This window comes from Balaenoptera acutorostrata, chromosome 1 (genome assembly GCF_949987535.1).
Source record: "Balaenoptera acutorostrata chromosome 1, mBalAcu1.1, whole genome shotgun sequence".
NCBI lineage: Eukaryota > Metazoa > Chordata > Mammalia > Artiodactyla > Balaenopteridae > Balaenoptera > Balaenoptera acutorostrata.
This window is the reverse complement of record NC_080064.1, coordinates 566,083-583,432: the sequence shown is the minus strand read 5'-3', so window position 1 is coordinate 583,432 and position 17,350 is coordinate 566,083. Positions and strand designations below refer to the sequence as shown.

Sequence of the window (17,350 nt, the reverse complement as noted above, 5' to 3'; positions counted from 1 at the left end):
TTCGGGGCCCCACCCTGAAGGGGCTGGGGTGGAGGCCCAGCCTCGCCCCTCGGGCAGTAGCAGTGTGGGTTCCGCCCCCATCCACGCCCCGGGCCGCCCGTGAGCCCTCCCCCTTGGAGTCCGCCAGCTCTGGGGAGGAGGGGAAGGTTTATTTGGCGGCAGCGCGGGCGGCAAGGGCACTCTGCTCACGAGGGAACCTGCGGGGACAGGGGCGCGTCCTCCCGCTTCCCTTGTTAGCCCGGCTCATCCTGCGCAGACATGCACCAGTGGTGGCCGGGCAGCCCTCGGGGCTGTGCCCCCGCGCCTGGGCTCTGAGTGCCTTCGGGCGCCTGGGCTCACATCACTGAGCCGCTGCCGGCTCCGGACCCGGCAGCCAACATGCGCTGGGTCTGGGCGGCCGCCGCGGCCCTCCTCTGGCCGCAGCTCACGCTCCTCGGGGGCGTGAGGGCCCGGCGGGAGCCCAAGAGGCCACGGAAGCCCGGCCAGCACCCCGCAGCCCCCAACGCCACCACGTCCAGCAGCGAGGGGCTACTGGGCTTCCCCAAGGTATGCAGGGTCTGGGCGCACGTGGGCGCCATCCTCCCACCTGCAGGCTCTGCCCGCTGGACTCTCCAGGCCTCCGCTCCCCGTCTGGGCGGGGCTTTGGGCAGAGGTCACAGCAGTGTGGATCGGGCCGGCCTCGAGGACCCTCTCTGGGCCTGGGGAGGGGTGGGGGCGTGGAGGGGCTTCCTGGCGGGCTGCATTGAACCCTCTGAAGCCCCAGGGACCATCACGCCCTGAGCAACCTGCTGCCATTCGGTGTGACTGCAAACTGGGGAGGTGCTTCGGGCAGCCAGTTAAGAGCCCCTGCTGCAACCCGGGTGCCCCAACTCCCGCCGCCGGTGAGGCCAAGGCTAGCCCTTGCCTGACCCGCTGCTGGGCAGCCAGCACCCCCTACGGCCTCTGGCATGGGACGTGCTCCAGGCCTGGGAGGCCCCCGGCCCAGCCTGCCCCCGGCCCTCTGAGAGGAGTTTCTTGTACCTGCCTCAGCCCTAGGGTTCCACCCTCTCGGGCTGGGGCTCCCCGAGGGGATCTTACAGCTGACCCCAGCAGCGCAGGCCTGGTGGCCGCTGGAGTGAGGCGGCAGTTGCTGGTTCAGGCCCCCTGCCAGCCCTCGAGCCTTTGATCCTGGCCTCCCGCCTCCCGAGGGCGTCTCCGTGGCGGCCGTCCCGGCTGCTCTCGGCCCACGCGGCCCCATTGGAGCCGGAGGCGCCGTTTTCCAGCTGGGTAGGCTGAGGAGAGTGAGTCCTCCTCGGGCCCCGCTGCCAGGGGAGTGGGCTGCCGGCAGGCTCTGGGGCAGGCACGCAAGCTCTTGAGCCAGGCTCCTGGGGGAGGGGTCCTTGGGGACAGTTCCTGCCCTGCCTGGCCCACCCTGCCCGGCCTGCCCCTCCAGAGCCAGGGCAGGGCAGTCTGGGGGCAGATAAGGGGGTGTCCCTGGCCATGCCACCCCTGCCACAAGACGGCCCTCCCCAGGCGTCAGGAGCCCTGCTCTTCCTGCTGGGGCTGGGCCCCTCCCCCACCGGCCCCCCCGGGTCCTCCAACATGGCTTGGGTCTGTGGCGGCCAGAGGAACAGGCGGATAGCAGAAGCGAGGACCTGGAATGTTCGGAAGTTCCTGGCTCCTCTCCCTTCCCTGGCGGGCCCCTCCCAGCTCCCCAGGGTAAAGGCCTGCCCTGGGAGCCTGGGCCTTCGTCGTGTTTGGCGCTGGGGGCTGACCGCTGGCCCGGACCTTGGCCAGGACCCCTCTTCTTGCCTGCCTGGACGGCTCTCCGGGAGTAGCCAGGGCTCCACTGGCCTCGTGGCAGTGGCTCTCTCCTGCCAGACCAGAGTCTGCTGCGCTCCTGGCCACTTCAGGGACCTGTGTGAGGCTGGCACACAGACCCGGACGCAGAGCGGGACCAAGCCCCCGGCACACGCTGTCTCGTCCTCTGACCCTGGGGCTGGGCGTGCCCCTGCCTCTCCCGCGGCCCTGCTGCAGAAACGGCGAAGGAGGGGGGCTCGCAGGGTCCGATCCTGGCCAGCCAGACACCCGATGCCCAGCACAGAGCGGGACCTTGCCCACTGCCCCCAGCCTCACAGGGCTCTGGAGAGCTCACTCCTGCCCACCACTGCCTGCCTCAGCCGGGGCTGGGCCCCTGTCAGGACACGTGGGGCCCGGCCCCGTGTGCACACGGGTGTGCCCATCTGCTTGGGAGCAGCAGGAGGGGGCCACGGCTGCGGCAACACAGCAGCAGACCCGAGGCTCCTGGACGTCGGGCCCTGGCCTGAGTCCCGGGGGTGGCCTGCGGTGCCCCGTTGCCGTCTTCCTTGTGTCTGCCCAGGGCCCCACGGTTCCCTGTTCTCCCCCGGGGGCAGTGGGGCAGGGCCCAGCGGGGCCTGGTGGTCAGCACTCTAGCCCTGTCCTCTGACCCTTCAGCTGCCTGAGGCCTCAGGGCCTGAATTCACAGATGCCCACATGACATGGCTGAACTTTGTCCGGCGCCCCGATGATGGGGCCTCAAAGAAACGGTGCCGAGGCCAGGACAAGAAGTCGGTGAGCCCCGGGGTCTAAGCGCAGGATGGGAATGGCTGTGGGTCCCACCACGATCCTCATTTTCTCCTGCTTCCCCCCAGCGAGGCCTCTCTGGCCCCCCAGGGCCTCCTGGCCCCCCTGGCCCCCCAGGACCCCCCGGTGCGGATGTCACCCAGGAAGCTGTGCTTCGGGAGTTTCAGGGGATGCTGAAGGGTAGGCCCCCCTCCGCCCACTCTTCTCGCGAGGCTCAGGAGGTCACCCTGGGGGTACCCCAAGCTGAGCCGAGCCGCCCCTCCACCCCGTCCCCGCAGAGGCTACCGAGCGTCGGTCCTCGGCGCTGCTGGGCCCCCTGCTGCCCGAGGGGACGGAGAGGTGGCTGGTGTCCGAGGCCTTCCACTGTCGGCTGAAGGGCCCGGTGCTGGTGGAGAAGAGGACGCTGGTGGAGCTGCAGGGCTTCCAGGCCGTGAGCGGGCGTGGGGGGCGGCCCGGGGGCATCCACTGCGGGCACTCAGGCCCCAGCAGCGCCAGCTGGGGGGCAGCACGCTGGGCGGGCCCCACAGGCGAGCAGGCCCACAGCTACCGCCGGGCGACCCTGGACCCGCACACGCCCCGCCGAGGCTCGGGGAGGGGTCCGAGGTGGCCAGGGTCAGGCACACCCTCCCCTGTGGAGGTTCTTGGGGCCCCGATCTGTGCCCAGAGGCCTGGGTGGGTGCAGACGCACGGGTCACCCCTCTGTCCTGCCCACCTGGGGCCTCTTTGGGTTGGGGGCTGTTGGTCTCAGGCTCCTCCCCCAGGCTGGGTGTGGGAGGTGAGGGTCCAGACCCTGTAGCCTGCGTCCCCCTGCTGTCCCTTCAGCCCACCGCCCAGGGTGCCTTCCTTCGGGGGTCTGGCCTGAGCCTGCCCTCCGGTCGGTTCACGGCCCCGGTGACCGCCATCTTCCAATTCTTCGCCAGCCTGCACGTGGGTGAGCGGGGCCAGGCCAGGGTGCATGTGGGGGGGTGGGGGCTGGCCTTCCGGGTGGCCCCCGACGTTACAGGCCCCAGGCCCGGGTCCCATTGCAGAGGCGCCTCCTGCTCCCACCCTGACTCCCCTGGGGGCTGGACGGGTCCTCACGCCCACCCTCCCCAACCCGCAGTGTGCCCCGAAGCCCCCCAGCCCCTGTCCCCCCTGCTCCGTCCTCCCTGAAGGCGCTGCAGACCTGGCCTGTCTCCGCAGACCCCAGGGAGCTGCAGGGCAGGGCCCGGCTGCGGGCCCGGGACACAGTGCGTGTGCTGGTCTGCATCGAGTCCCTGTGCCATCGCCACACGTGAGTGGGCCCTCCTAGGGGTCGTGGGGGCGTCCTGAGGGGCATGGGGGCCATCTTGCCCACGGAGGGGGGCTGCCCTGAACACAGAGGACTGCGGTGAGCACCGGGGCGGGAGCACGCGAGTCTCTGGGCGCCGGCAGCGGGGGGGGTCCCACCCCACGGCCACTGTGCCCTCACCCCTGCGGCCCCGCGTCCAGGTCCCTGGAGGCCATCTCCGGCCTGGAGAGCGGCGGCAGGGTCTTCACGGTGCACGTGCAGGGGCTGCTGCAGCTGCAGGTGAGGCCGGGGGCCGGTGGGGCAGCGGCGGACGGGGGGCAGTCCTGGGCCTCCAGGCTTCGGCCCGGGCACTGCATGGGCTGGGTGCCGCCTGGCCGGCAGCCGGGCCCTGTGGGTGGTGACGTCCACGGTGGGTGTCTGCAGGCGGGACAGTACACCTCCGTCTTCGTGGACAACGGCTCCGGCACAGCCCTCACCGTCCAGAGCGGCTCCAGCTTCTCCGGCCTGCTCCTGGGCACGTGAGGGGCCGATGGGCCGCGGGGGAGATGCCGTCACCCTCACCCCGCTGCCCTCTGGTGAACCTGGGGTCACAGCAATAAAGAGCCCCCAGCCCTTCCTGTCGCCTGGTCGCTGCGGCGTTGTAGGGGCAGGGGTGGGGGAGGGTGGGGCCAGAAGCAGCCGTGGAGCGGCCTCAGGGCACCCATGGGTGCGGGCACGGGCTTGGCCCTGGAGGTGGAGCTTCCGGCCGAGCACCCTGGCAGCCGGGGCGTGTCCCCCACGGCCCCTGTGCCTGCCGGGGGCCACCTTTACCTTGAGGACAAGGACAGGTGTCTGTTCAGGCCGCCGCTTGGCCCGCCCAGGGCCGGTCCAGCCTCAGAGGGCAGCAGCCCGCGGGCACTCACAGGCCCTGGGAGGCCTCGAGGCTGGTGAGTGGCACAGTGCGTGTCGGGGAGCAGAGGGCGAGGCGGGGCGCCCCACGGGGCTGGTGGGGAGCAGACAGGTGTGCTGGCCACCAGCCTCATACCCTCCAGACGCGGACGGTGTCCCCGCGGCCCGGGCGTCCTCATTCCCCCAGGGACCTTACTTCTCGCCACCTTCTCCTTGGCGGCTGTCCCCCCCCTCCCCCGGCGACAGGGTCAGAGCGGCCTGGACAGGGGTCCTGCCTGTGGGTCCTGTGGATTCGGCCCCTGCCCGCACCACTCAAACTCAGACGGAAGAATGTAAATTGGTCGGTCGTGGACGTCCGGGTCTCTGCAGAGCTGCCGAGATACCATCGCTGGTTGGCACCTGGGCCCTGGGTGGGCGGCCGCACCTGGCCCCTCCGCCCATGACTGGGGCTTGGGGGTGGGGGATCAGCTCCGCCGCAGGGGGGCCCGGAGAGCCGTCTCCAAGGCTGAGCAGGGAAGGGCAGGGGCTCGGGCGTCCGTCTGCCAGCTCGGGTTGGCGTGGGGAGTGGGGCGGGTTATCACCCGCTCCCCCAGACCCTCCCTGCAGCCCGCTGGGTAATGAGGCAGGAAGGCTCTGGTGCCGGCAGGGCGCCAGTCCATGCAGCGGCGGGCTTGGCCGCTGACCCGTCCCCACCTCTCTCCCTGGTCCCCCTGGGTGGCATCAGGGGCCCCGGGTCTGGGGGCGGTTCTCGGCTTCATGGCGCTGCCGGCCTGGTCTGAGAGGGATGGTCCCGCCGCCTGCAAGGGGGAGGCGTGAGTGGCGCGCTGGGGTCTCTGTTGGGAGGTCGGGGGAGGCTGCAGGCCGCCCCGCCCCCCACCCCCCCATCACCGAGGTCCTGTGTGGGCCGTGGAGCCCAGGCCTCCTGGGACTGCTGTACGGAGCCCAGCTTGGCCGCAGGCACTGGTCTGTGTTCCCACCCGTGTACGGGGCTCACCGAGGCTGTGAGTGGTGGGACCAGACCCCCCCCCACCCCCGGGCCTCTCCTGACTGTCCTTCAACACCGGCCGGTCCCCCCCACCCCGCCCGGCCCGGGAGGGGGCAGGGCTCACCTCCTCACCCAGACCTGCCGAGGGGCTGTGATGACAGAGGTCGGGGCCAGGCCCTGCTGGGGCGACAGACGGGAGACAGGAGATGAGGAGAAGAGAGACGGAGAGGACGGACAAGCCGGCCGCCCGGGGCTTCTGCGGGCAGGTGGCCAGGGCCGGAGGGCCCGCGCCCGGCGCCCGACTCCGCCGCCTCCCGGTCTGTCTCTTCTTCCTCCCGGTCTCTGCCCCTAATGGGAGGTCATTAACCACTTAGCTCTAATTCCCTTGGAATGTGCTGTCTCCAGCTGGGCCCCGGCGCTGGGAGAGCAGAAGCAAAGAAGTGGGGGGCTGGGGTGGGCGGCAGTGGCTGCTATCGGCGGGCCCAGGGGCATGAGCTGGGGTGGCCCTCAAAGACGCAGGCTGTCCTCCCAGTGCGGACAAGGGGCCAGTGTGGGGTGAAGCCCCCAAAGGCCCCGCCCTGGACTCAGCGGCATCATTTTCTCTCAGCCCTGTCATCTCCTGGAGCCGGACCCAAACTGGGGTGTTTGTTAAGCTCCCTGGGCCCTGGGCCCTGGGCCCTTACAGTCACACCCAGCCAGTCGGAGCAGGGGCTCCTGGGTTGGGTTGTAGGAGCTCTTGCCCCTCAGGCTCACTGGGGGTTCCGGGTTGGGGGCCTGGGGACGGGGCTCTTTTCTCTGTCCTGGACTCTGGTTCTGGAGCTGGGCTTTGGGGTGGCCAGCACAGCGCTGGGCGGCCTCAGCTTGAGCCCTGACCCCGAGCCCTGCTCTGAAGCAGCGGTAGGTGCTGGGCTGACCCCGTTGGCCCCTCTAGGCTCCCTTCCCAGAACCTGTGGCTGACCCTTCTGCCTGCAGCCGGGCCTGGGGACTTGCTGTGCTGGGGGCTCCCGGGAGGGAGGGCGCTTCCTCCTGGGAGCACTCCAGCCCTGGCCTCCCAAGCCCTGGTCCCCGGCCGCAGCCGGGCTGCTCCTGACCGCCCCTCCCGGCCCTGAGGCTGAGGCGGCCCTGGGGTGCCGGGGGCGGGTGTGTCCAGGTTGGGCACCCTCGGCCTGCTGTCCAGTTTCCGTGCAGACAAGAATGTGGGTCTCTGGCTCAGGGTAGTTCGAAGTTCTCTCAGGTCCGGGAGCAGCTGCCGGCCCCCCTCCCTCCCCCCCGCTCCACCCCGCAGGAGCTGGCTGGGGCAGGGGTGGCCCCTGGTCCCCTCTGAGGGCTGCGGATGGGACAGGGTCGGGGTGAGGCCTGCAGGACAGGCTGCCCACCTGGCCTGGGCTGGGGCTCCGGGGAGGGTGAGGTCCTCAGGGTGCGGCCAGGACACGCCGGCCCTCTGCAGCCTTTTGTGGCCGTCTGTGGCCAGTGCCCAACTTTGGGTGTGACTTCGTCCCCTCAGGTTGGGCCTGGGCTGGGCGCAGGGATCTGCTCCAAGGGCCGCTTGGGCTGCCTCTCCCCACCGGGGCCCCGTCCTTAGCCAGCCCAGACCTTCTGACTCCTGTGGCCTGGGCCAAGGACCCAAAACGGCCCGAGGGTGTGTGGGTGTGGGGAGCGCAGGGGGCCCGCTGGGACCTGGGTGGACGTGTCCTCGGTGTGGCTGTGCGCCTCTCCCTGGGTCTGCGTGTACCTGGGCCCGCCGTGCTGACCCCACGTGTCCCGGTGGTGGCTGCGCTGGTGACTCTGGGAGCTCCGCCCTGACCTGTGGTCCAAGCGGAGCTCCCCGTGGTCCCTGGTGTCTGGGTGACGCGTGTGGGGGTCTCTGTGTGTCCTCTCTCTCCGCCCTGTGGCCTGCCTGGGCTTTCTTGGCAGAGCTGAATCACCAGGACCCTCGGGAGCGAATACAGAGCAGGTGTCCAGGCCTCGGTGGCTGGAGGCCCTGGCTGGCCGGTCCCTGAGCTCAGGAACAGCCACGGTCAGGATCCTTGGCGCTGGGGAGACCCGCTGGCATTGGTCCAGCTGGGGAGGCCGTCGTGCTGCACAGTCGGGCTGGTGGCCGCACAGCCATGGACGCCGGGTGGGGAAGGGCCACTGCCCAGGGCCTGGAGCTGGACTCACCGGGACGGCCGGGGACTCTGGGTGATGGGGGAGGGGAGAGGGGCTCCCGGCCCCTGTCCTGGGGCAGAAGCTCCTTGCGGGCAGCAGGGAGCCTTATCTCATCCGAGGCCTCCAGCCTGCACTCAGCGCTCTGACCTGGGACCTGGCTGCACCCGGGGGGCCCTCGCTCGCTGACTGGGCTCGGCCAGCGTGCCCTCTGGGCTCCGTGTTCAGGCCACTCCAAGCCCTGCATGACCTCGGGGCCCTGACCCAGGTCATCGAGGTGCTGGGTCTCCGGCCCAGGGTGCCTGAGCTCACCCAGGAGCTGACGCCTCCAGCAGCCTGGGGCCTCCCCTGGCCCAGCCCCTGGGGCCTCCCCCGGCCCAGCCCTGGAGCTGGGTGGACACAGGCTGGGGAGCCCGCCTGGGTATTGGCAACTCCCACACCTGTGCCTGTGCGTGCCGCCATCAGCGCGCCTGCCCCTCGGTGCGTCTGCCGGCGTGTCTTGTGGTGCACGCAGGCAGGCCTGGCGGGGGCTGGGGCGTGGGGACCAAGGGCCCTCGTTCGGGAGGATTTGGGTGCAGCCCTGCTGTGGGGCCGTGACTCATGGGCTCCTCTGGTGCGATGACGTTGGTGTTGCAACAGCTGGAGTCACATGCACACCTGGGGCAGTGGGGCAGTGGCCAGGCCAGGAGAGATGGCCACCTGTGCCCGCAGCCCCTCCGGGCGGCTGGTGGGACCCGGGCGTGTGAGAACAGGACTGAACAGGAAGGGGCGTCACGGGCAGAGCTCCGCCTCTGAAGCGAAGTGTCTCCAGAAGCAGCCCCTGCTGCTGCCCCGCGGCCCTGCCGCCCGCACCAGGCCCCGCAGCGGGATCGGCCTGGCCTTCACTGTGGAGGCTGCCCGCTCTCGCCTCTGGGGCCGGAGGTGCAGGCGGGGGTCCGTCTGGGAACACAGTCAGAGGGCCGGACACGGTGACCCGGCGCTGCTGGCCGGGCTCGAGCCTGGCTCTGGCCATCCGCCCAGCACTCTGCGCGGGACCGGGCGGGCGGCTGTAGCCGGGGGTGCCGGGCCCCCTCGTGGGCTGGGCTGCCGAGACCCTCAGACGCCACCAGAGGGAGGGGCCGGGGCTGGGGTTTCTTCTTCTTGGGTCACCGGGCCGGGTCAGGCCCTGGGTTAGTGGGAAGTGGGAGCTGGACGAGGGCCCTCCCTGGGCGCCTGTCCCGCCGGCAGGGCCGTGGAGGTTCGGCGTTTAGAGGACAGAGTCAACTGCTGTCTGGTCCCCACGGCCACCCTGGCTCCTGGCTCCTCCCCAGCCCTGAGCGCCACCCAGCGCCGTGGCCAGCTGAGCCCTGCCCGGTGGACCCTGCAGGCCGGCCAGCAGGCATGACCCGGGGCCAGCGGCAATGGGCCACCAGCTGTGAGCCCAGGGCATCGTGTGGAGGGTCCCTGATGTCCTGCCGAGTGGCCAGGTCAGAGACTGCCCCCTGCTAACACTCCTGTCCCCACTGCCCAGGCCTCCTAAGCTCCAGGGTCCAGCTGCCCACCTGGCCACCAGAGCCCCCTTCCCAGGGCAGGGGGTGTGCTCTCGGGTAGCTGCCATCTCTAGGCTCCAGTGGAGACCCCTCTGTAGAGACCCGTGACCCTACCACCTCCTGGGTACCCCCAGGCCCCCGCTTCCGTCTCCTGGGCAGACCTCATCAGTCGGGTGGCGGTGGCTGGACCCGGGGTGCCTGCCGGTGCTTGGGCCAGGGGCGGACCTCTGCCCGGTCTTCTGACCCGGCCGACTGAGGCTGACGTCCAGAGTGGGGTCTGGCCCTGCCCCAGCGCCACGGGAACTGCTCACCTTTCCTGACGTCACTCGTTCCTCGCGTCCTGTTCCGGGGCTCCAGGAGCCGGGAGGGGTATCACTCGGGACTCGGCCGTTGGCCACTGGCCTCCGCTGTGACTCCCACCAGACCCGGGCCCCGGGCAGAGCCGGTGCTGCAGCCACGGGCTGCGGAACGTCCACAAGGTCACACTGAGGGTCTTGCTGGTCACTGTGGCCCGAGCAGAGGACTGAGGCTGGCCGTCTTCCACTCCCCTCCTGCTCTCTTCTCATCACCCATCCAGGGCCCCACGGCAAGGGAGGCTCAGGGTCCTTGGGGAGGAAGGGTGGGATGGGTTCCCGGGACTCCCAGCCGAGGAGGGACCCTGGGGACGCGTGGGGCGGCCGGTCGCTGTTTGCTCTGGGAGATCCCTGAAGTGGTCAGCGCCGTCGGAGGGGTCGCCTGGCCGCAGTGTGGCTGTGGTGGGCAGTGCTGCCTCTGTGTGAGGCCGTGAGGTCTGAAGGGGGGCGCTGGGGAGGGGTGGGGAGCCAGTAGCACCATCCACAGATGGGGTGGGGTCGGAGGAGGGGGTTGGGGGCCAGTGGGGGAGGGGGTGGGGGGAGAGGGAGGAGCTGGGGGGGCAGAACCGAGGTGGGGGGCCAGGGGGGCCCAGGCTGGCCGTGGTGGGCGCCCACAGAGGCCAGGTGATGGGTGAGAGGTCTTCTTCCAGCTCCCAGGGCTGTGGGGACGGTGACCGCAGGGGCGACCCAGGCCTGGGGGCCTGGGCAGGTGGGCGGGCGGCCTTTCACCACCTCCCTGGACTCATGGTGGCAGAGAGATGTCGGCTCAGCCCAGAGCGTGTTTATAAGGAGGAAAAACAGCCCACACCCTTCGTCAAGCCCCTGGAACCAGAGCACAAGCACCAAGGAACAGCTGGATGTGACCTTGACCTTGGGGTTCTCTGAAGTTGCTCTGGAGGGGGGCCCCGCTGGGGGCCGGGCAGCTGGCCTGCTTTAGGCCTGTCTGCAGCAGCTGCTGCGGGCTCCATGGGGCCCTGGATGGCAAGGGTCAGTGGTCTCACGATGTGGACAGGGTGCCTGGGGCAGGGGGCCCGAGAAGAGGGCTGGCCGCCCCCGTGAGACCCTGCGGATACGGGGCTGAGACCCAGTCCATGGGGGCACGGGGGGCCCGATGGATGGCGGGAACGTGGGGCCAGGCAGATGAGGCACAGGCCGCGGGGATCCTGGCATGGCCGCTAAGGGCCCTGTGCCCCCAGATGGCAGGGTCTGTGCTGAGCCCTGGGAGGTGGCGGAGGCTGGGCTCAGCCAGTGGCTGAGGGCTCTGGGATGCCCCGGCAGGCACCCGCCCAGCGCCCGGAGTTGGGAGGACCGGGCAGGTGGCGTCGGAGCTGTGCTTGTCCACAGGGAAATGGCGTCTCCCACAGTCTGGGGCCTGTGGCTGAAATCCAGGGCTCAGCAGACTCTGCAACTCTGGGTGGAACCCCTGCCGGCCTCCTCTGGGCCTCTGCTGGAGCCAGCCGCCAGGGCACTTCTGGGCTGGCAGCTGCGTCGCTCCGGACTCTGCCCGTCGGCACAGGGCCTTCTCCTCCCTGGGTCTCTGCTTCCTCTTCCTACGAGGACACAGTCATACTACAGTAGGGCTGCACCTGCTGTCCTCACCTTAGTTACACCTGCAAAGACCCTACTTCCCAATCAGGCCACACTTGCAGGTCCTGGGGGTTGGGACCTGACACTTCTTCTGGGGGACACAGCACAGCCTGTAGCCGGCCCCTGAGAACCTTGATCACAGCTAAATATGGGCCCCCCCCAGGCAGGTGGGTGGACGGAGAAGGTCTGAGGGGATGGGGACACGTCCTAGGAGGACCCACACGCAGCAGCACTCCGTATCCTGAGGACCCGGGGCTGGCTGAGCACGAGCCATGGCTTCCGGGCGCCCAGCAGCGCCAGCTCTGCTTCCCGGGAGGCGTCTTCCGAGCTGTTGGGCCCAGCAGGCGGCAGGCAAGGGGCTCCTGTTTCCCGGGTCAGTCTCACTCCTGGGGCAGCACAGACCCTGGGACAGCCAGGTACACAGGTGAAGGCCGGGGAAGGCACGAGGCCAGGGGGAGCGGTTGGTGGGTGACCTGGACGGGCCTCCCCGAGGACGAGGAAGGGATGTTGGAGTGAGAGAGGGCTGGCGGAGGCTCAGGGCAGGAGTGAGCCTGGCGTGGAGGGCAGAGGAGACTGCAGCCCGGAGCCCGGGAGAGTAGCCTGAGTGTGGGGAGGTGACGGGGGGACAGGCAGCAGGGCCAAGCACAGCCCACGACGTGGTGGCTCAGGCTGCGGGGCAGCGGCTGTAGGTCCCCCGCTGCCCTGCTGGCTTCTATCTATTATCTATTTATTTTACTTTTTGGCTGTGCTGCATGGCTTGTGGGATCCTACTTCCCTGACCGGGGATTGAACCCGTGCCCCCTGCGGTGGAAGTGCAGAGTCTTAACCGCTGGACCACCAGGGAAGTCCCGTTGCTGGCTCCTCCTGCTCCAACTGCCAGGCTGGGCTTCTCCGGGGTTCCCTGCAGGCCCCCAGCAGCCCCACTGCTCAGTGGCTGGTTTGGAGGTGGTGAAGTGGGGCCAGCATCCTGGGGGCTCCCGCATCGCCCCCTCCCCATGTCTCCCTCCGAGATCCAGCAAGTGGCTTTGGGCACAGACAACCCCGCCCCCCAGGGTTACGGCTCTTCAAACACCAGGGGTCTTTGAATCTGAATGTTTCTATTTTTATCATGCGCACATGAGGCTGGGGGACATTCCCAAGGCCAGAACTTACTGGCTAAACCTGGTATATACAGCGACACTGGGGGGTGGGCAGGGAAGGGAGGCCGCCGCCACCCCCTGGGATGAGTCAGGGGCTGGCTGAGCGCATAGGGACAAGGGGGTGGCTGGGCGGCTGGCTCTTCCCAGCTGCAGGTTGCACGCCAGCCTGCCCTGCAGGGCCCAGAGGCCGGGAAGCCCCAGCACCGAGGGCAGGCGCCCCTCTGGGCCCACTTGAGGGGAGCCTCGGCCCCTTTCTGTCCTCGGGTCTCTTCCGGCAGCCGTGTGTCCTGGGTGAGCCCCTGGCCTCCGCCGCATCACTGGTCCTGCTAACCCAGCCACAGCAGGTGGACCCAGGATTGGGGGGGTCTGGAGAGGGCCCACCTGTGGCCGTGTGGTGACCCCAGCAGTGGGGTGCCTCAGACCAGCCCCCATGCCTGGGCCATCCTGGCGGGCACCGTGTCCTCTAGGTTCTTGGGTCCCACGTTTCTCTATTTTATTAATTAGTGATGTCGTATCGTATTTTTAAATTAAACTTTGAGTTTTGGGTCCCCATGGGCTGTTCACCACTTGAGGTGTCCTGTACCCTAAATTCCCCCAGAAAAGCCAGTTTGGTGGTCTGACTTCCCATCTCCTAAGGACCTGTTGCCTCCTGAACCCGGGACGGCCTGGGCTCGGCCCCTGGTCCACAGGGCACCCATGCCCAGATGGCGTGGACTTCATGGCAAGTGCCTTGGCGGATGGGAGGTGCAGACCAGGAGGGCTGCCTGGAGGGGACGCCGTGGCCGGTCCACATGCAGGGGATGGTGCCAGCAGGCAGGGAGGGTGAGGGCTTGGCCCTCCGGCCAGGAGAACCTGCCAGGCCAGACGGGGCAGGAGCAGAGACAGAGGCTGGAGGAGGGCCGACTCCTCCAGGCCGGTGGCAGGCTGGGCTCCGTGACGCCCACGTGGGGCCCGTGCACGGGCTCCAGGAACACAGATGGGGTGGCTGTGGGCCCCTCTAGGAAGGGATCCTGGCCTTCAGCTCCAACATGCTGGCCTCTCATCAACCACAGTGTGGACAGGCACCGTCGGCCCAGGGTGTGTGTGTTGTTCTGAAATTTCATGTTTCAGGTTGAACAGTATGAAATTTCCACTTTTGTAGGTCAAAACTGGTTGCATATTGGCACTTTCACACGGTTCAACTAAATGCCAAAGCTCACAAGTGCCCCACCCCCAAGACAGGTGCCTGGAATTTTTGATTTTTTACCAGGGGGTCTTGGACGTTGGTGCCGGGCAGGGATCTGAGGATCCAGCGGCTCTGCCCTGGCCACGTAGCCTCCGCAGGTCCTCCCATCACTCGAGGCACCTTATCCTGTTCTGAGAAACGGACATGTGTGCCCACCAATTCCTCTGATAATCCCGGGGTTCAGGCGAGACATCCCAGGACCATCATCCCAGACGGTCAGCAGGAACTGGGTCCTGCCGTGGCCAGCATCCCTCAGCACTCACCCAGTGGAGGGCAGGGCCCCATCCTGCTCACCCTGGTGTCCCCAGACCTTCAGCCACGCAGTCAGTCCTGGCGCAAGGCTCACACCTCATAATCAGAGCCGGGTCAGAGGTTGGGGCCTCTGCTGTCCAGCCTCTGCCTTCTCAAGGCAGAAGAATCGTGGTCAGGTCACCAACCACAAGACCACCCCCTTCTTTCTGGCCTGAGACCCAGAGTTTTTATTTATTTATTTATTTATTTATTTTTGGCCACCTTGGGTCTTCGTTGCTGCGCGCGGGCTTTTTCCTAGTTGCAGTGAGCAGGGGGCTACTCTTCGTTGCAGTGCGTGGGCTTCTCATTGCGGTGGCTTCTCTTGCTGTGGAGCACGGGCTCTAGGCACGCAGTCTCAGTAGTTGTGGCTCGCGGGCTCTAGAGCGCAGGCTCAGTTGTTGTGGCATGCACAGGCTTAGCTGCTCCGTGGCATGTGGGATCTTCCCGGACCAGGGTTCGAACCCATGTCCTCTGCATTGCTAGGAGGATTCTTAACCACTGCGCCACCAGGGAAGCCCTTGAGACCCAGAGTTCTTGCTATTCTTCTACCTTTAGACAAAAATAACCAAACCTGTCACTATGGACTGACTGTGCCCCCCAAATCAGATGGAGGCCCCAATGCCCTGGTGCAGTGGCGTCTGGATCAGGGTGAGGGGGCCCATGAGGGGATTAATGCCCTAAGAAGGGACTGCAGAGAGCTCGCCCTGGCTCCCCCACCACAGCACGGCAGGAAGGTGGCCCTCTGCACGCCAGAACGAGGGCCTTGACAGACCCCGACCACGCCGGCACCCCGATCGCAGGCCCCCAGCCTCCAGAAGCCACAGGAGAGAGCCGTCTGATGTGTAAGCCACCTGGGCCAAGATACCGCTCCTAAAATCCACAGCCTGAGAGGGCTCGGGAATGGCAGTAAACAGGCGAGTCAAAGACTTGTGCCCTCCTGTTCCTAGTGCCCCAGAGCCTGGGCTGCAGGCAGGTGGCAGCACAGCCCGGACCCAGACAGAATATGCACAGATTTCTCACACCCCCAGCCTGAGAAGGGCTCCCCGTTTCCCGGGAGCCACTTTATTTAACTTCTGCAATGACCACAGTGCTCACTTTTCACATTTAACGGGGAAAAGAGGAAGCCCCAACCTTCTGGGGATGTGCAAGGGTGCCACGAACTGCTGTGTCCCCAAGGGGACATGCCACAGCAAGGCTGTCTCAAGACAGATTTTGGGAAACCTCATCAATGCTTCCAGAAACACTTGCCCTGTGCGGCCGAGAGGAAGCCTTAAAGAAAAGTGTTTTTAGAGAGAGACAATGGGGTCACTTTCCGTGTAAACGGAAGAGAGGTGGATGAGTTCTTCCATGTTTCAACTCTTAAGCAGCAATGGGTCTACAATTCAAGTTGGAAAAACAGATTAACCCACAAATTCCAAGTTCTCGTAGAAAAGTCCTTAAGCTCTTAAATACCAAAATATATGAAACCCCCCCACTCTCAACTCAAACGCTTATCTTCGCAAATTCACAAAATTTATAAATAGCAGGCAAGCTCTGATTTACACATACCACGAATTCACTCCAGACAAACACACAGACCAAAATACCATGAAAGCTGACTCACATAAAACGAACTTAAATCCTAGACGTACATGTGACAAGCGATACCAACAGGAGACGCAAGAGGTGACCTAACCGCATAAAGCAACAGTAACTTCTATAAAAGCTGTTGGGTTGCATCACATGGCCAGTCTCCAAGTGCCAGGGCCCAGTTAACAGCGGTCACAGCCCTCAGCAGGTGCAGGTGTATGGTCAATACAGTGGAGGCAGGACACGACATTGTCCCCAGCCCTGAGGGGTGGGGCATTTTTCTTTGGGGTCATGTCCTGCAAGTCCTGTCAGCTCCATCCTCTGGCTCCTTGGCGCCGGCCTGGGAGAGGACACTGAGTGGTCAGGCCCCGCGGGGCTGCCTGCTGACTCGCCCACGTCCAGGCAAAATGCTGAAATCCAGGGACAGGACATTTCTGTCTGACAGGATGCTGGCCCCAGACGCAGAACAAGATGCTCTCGGATAGGCTGTCAGGTATGGGCGCTTAGCGGAGGCGGGGCTTAGGAGTTGTCCACTGCTGCCTGGCATCTGGCCCGTGGTCACCAGGGAAATTGGGTCCTCTCGAGGGCCGGCCTCATGCTGACGACCAGCCAGAAGCTGTCAGCTTCACCAGTGGAAGGCCGGCGGGCAGCCCCCAGTGACTCAGTCCGGCCTCCACGCACCGCCACGCGCAGCAGAATGGCTGAGCAGCGTCGGGAGCCGGGCGTCCCGGCCCTGCTCGGGGCGGTCAAGGGATGCCCTCCTTCCGCTGGCAGCACTGCGAGGGTGGCGCCGACCAGTCGTAGACGTAGGACAGGCGCAGCTGCACCTCCCGCTTGCACAGGCGGCCCTCGCGTGCCAGCGTCCGGTGCTTCTCCAGCATGTCCTCCAGGCTCTGCTTGTGCGTCACCAGGTACTGGTTGTTGCAGCCACGGGACTTGTACTCGGTGTCGAAGCGCGGGTCGTGCTCGCGCTGCACGTCCACCGGCGCCAGCCAGGCGCCCAACGACACGTCCTCGCTGTGCCAGGCGCGCAGGTACTCGCGGCTGAGGCGCAGGTAGCGCACGAGGTCGGCCGAGAGCACGTACCCGCCGCCCAGCGCGTAGGGCAGGTAGTAGTCGCAGAGCTGCCAGGCGGCCTCGCGCCAGCGGCCCCCGGGCCGGACGCGGCCGCGGCCCGAGAAGAAGCCCCAGTAGAGGCGGCGGCGGCGCGCGGGGTCGCGGGCGCGCAGCTCGGCCAGCAGCGCGTCCAGGCGCGCAAACGAGTCGTCGTCTGCCTTGAGCACGAACTCGAAGGCCACGTGCTCGTCCAGCCAGGCCAGCATGGCCAACACCTTGGCCGTGAGGTTCTCGTACGCGTCACGCAGCGCGGGCAGCAGCAGCAGGTCGCCGTGCCGTGCCTGTTCGCGCTCCAGAGCGCGCCGCTCGTCGGCGCCTAACCCGCCAGTGCCCACGGCGAAGCGCGCCCACACGTCCCCGGGGCCGCCGCGCCGCGCCGCCAGCCACGTGCTGCGGACCACGCTGCGCCGCTCGGCCGCCCGCGGCGCGCTGGCCACCAGTACTGCCAGAAAAGCGGCGGCGCGCGCGGGGCCGAAGGGCACGGGCGCGGCGGGGTCGACGGGCGCCCGGCAGCGCGCGAGGTAGAGCAGCGCGGCGCCGCCCAGCGCCAGGGCGCTCAGGCCCAGCGCCGTTCGGTGCCGCCACGCGCGCCGCAGCAGCTTCATGGCGCGGGGAGCGCCGCGGGCCGCGCCGTCGGGTTACGTGGACCCGCGTACGCTCCTCATTGGCC

General features: G+C 67.6%; 2 protein-coding genes across 2 annotated transcripts; one reads left to right on the top strand and one right to left on the bottom strand.

The window, feature by feature from the left end:
• Positions 1 to 128: 128 nt before the first annotated feature.
• On the top strand, positions 129 to 4,468 carry C1QTNF12 (C1q and TNF related 12). Its single transcript, XM_007166259.2, has 8 exons — positions 129 to 546; positions 2,455 to 2,571; positions 2,652 to 2,763; positions 2,862 to 3,013; positions 3,406 to 3,514; positions 3,766 to 3,856; positions 4,054 to 4,132; positions 4,277 to 4,468. The coding sequence occupies exons 1-8, from the start codon at positions 379 to 381 to the stop codon at positions 4,373 to 4,375; spliced, it is 927 nt and encodes a 308-aa protein (XP_007166321.2). The 5' UTR covers positions 129 to 378; the 3' UTR covers positions 4,376 to 4,468.
• Positions 4,469 to 15,022: 10,554 nt separating this feature from the next.
• On the bottom strand, positions 15,023 to 17,336 carry B3GALT6 (beta-1,3-galactosyltransferase 6). Its single transcript, XM_057554588.1, has one exon. It carries the CDS (start codon positions 17,283 to 17,285, stop codon positions 16,311 to 16,313), a length of 975 nt encoding a protein of 324 aa, XP_057410571.1. The 5' UTR covers positions 17,286 to 17,336; the 3' UTR covers positions 15,023 to 16,310.
• Positions 17,337 to 17,350: the final 14 nt, after the last annotated feature.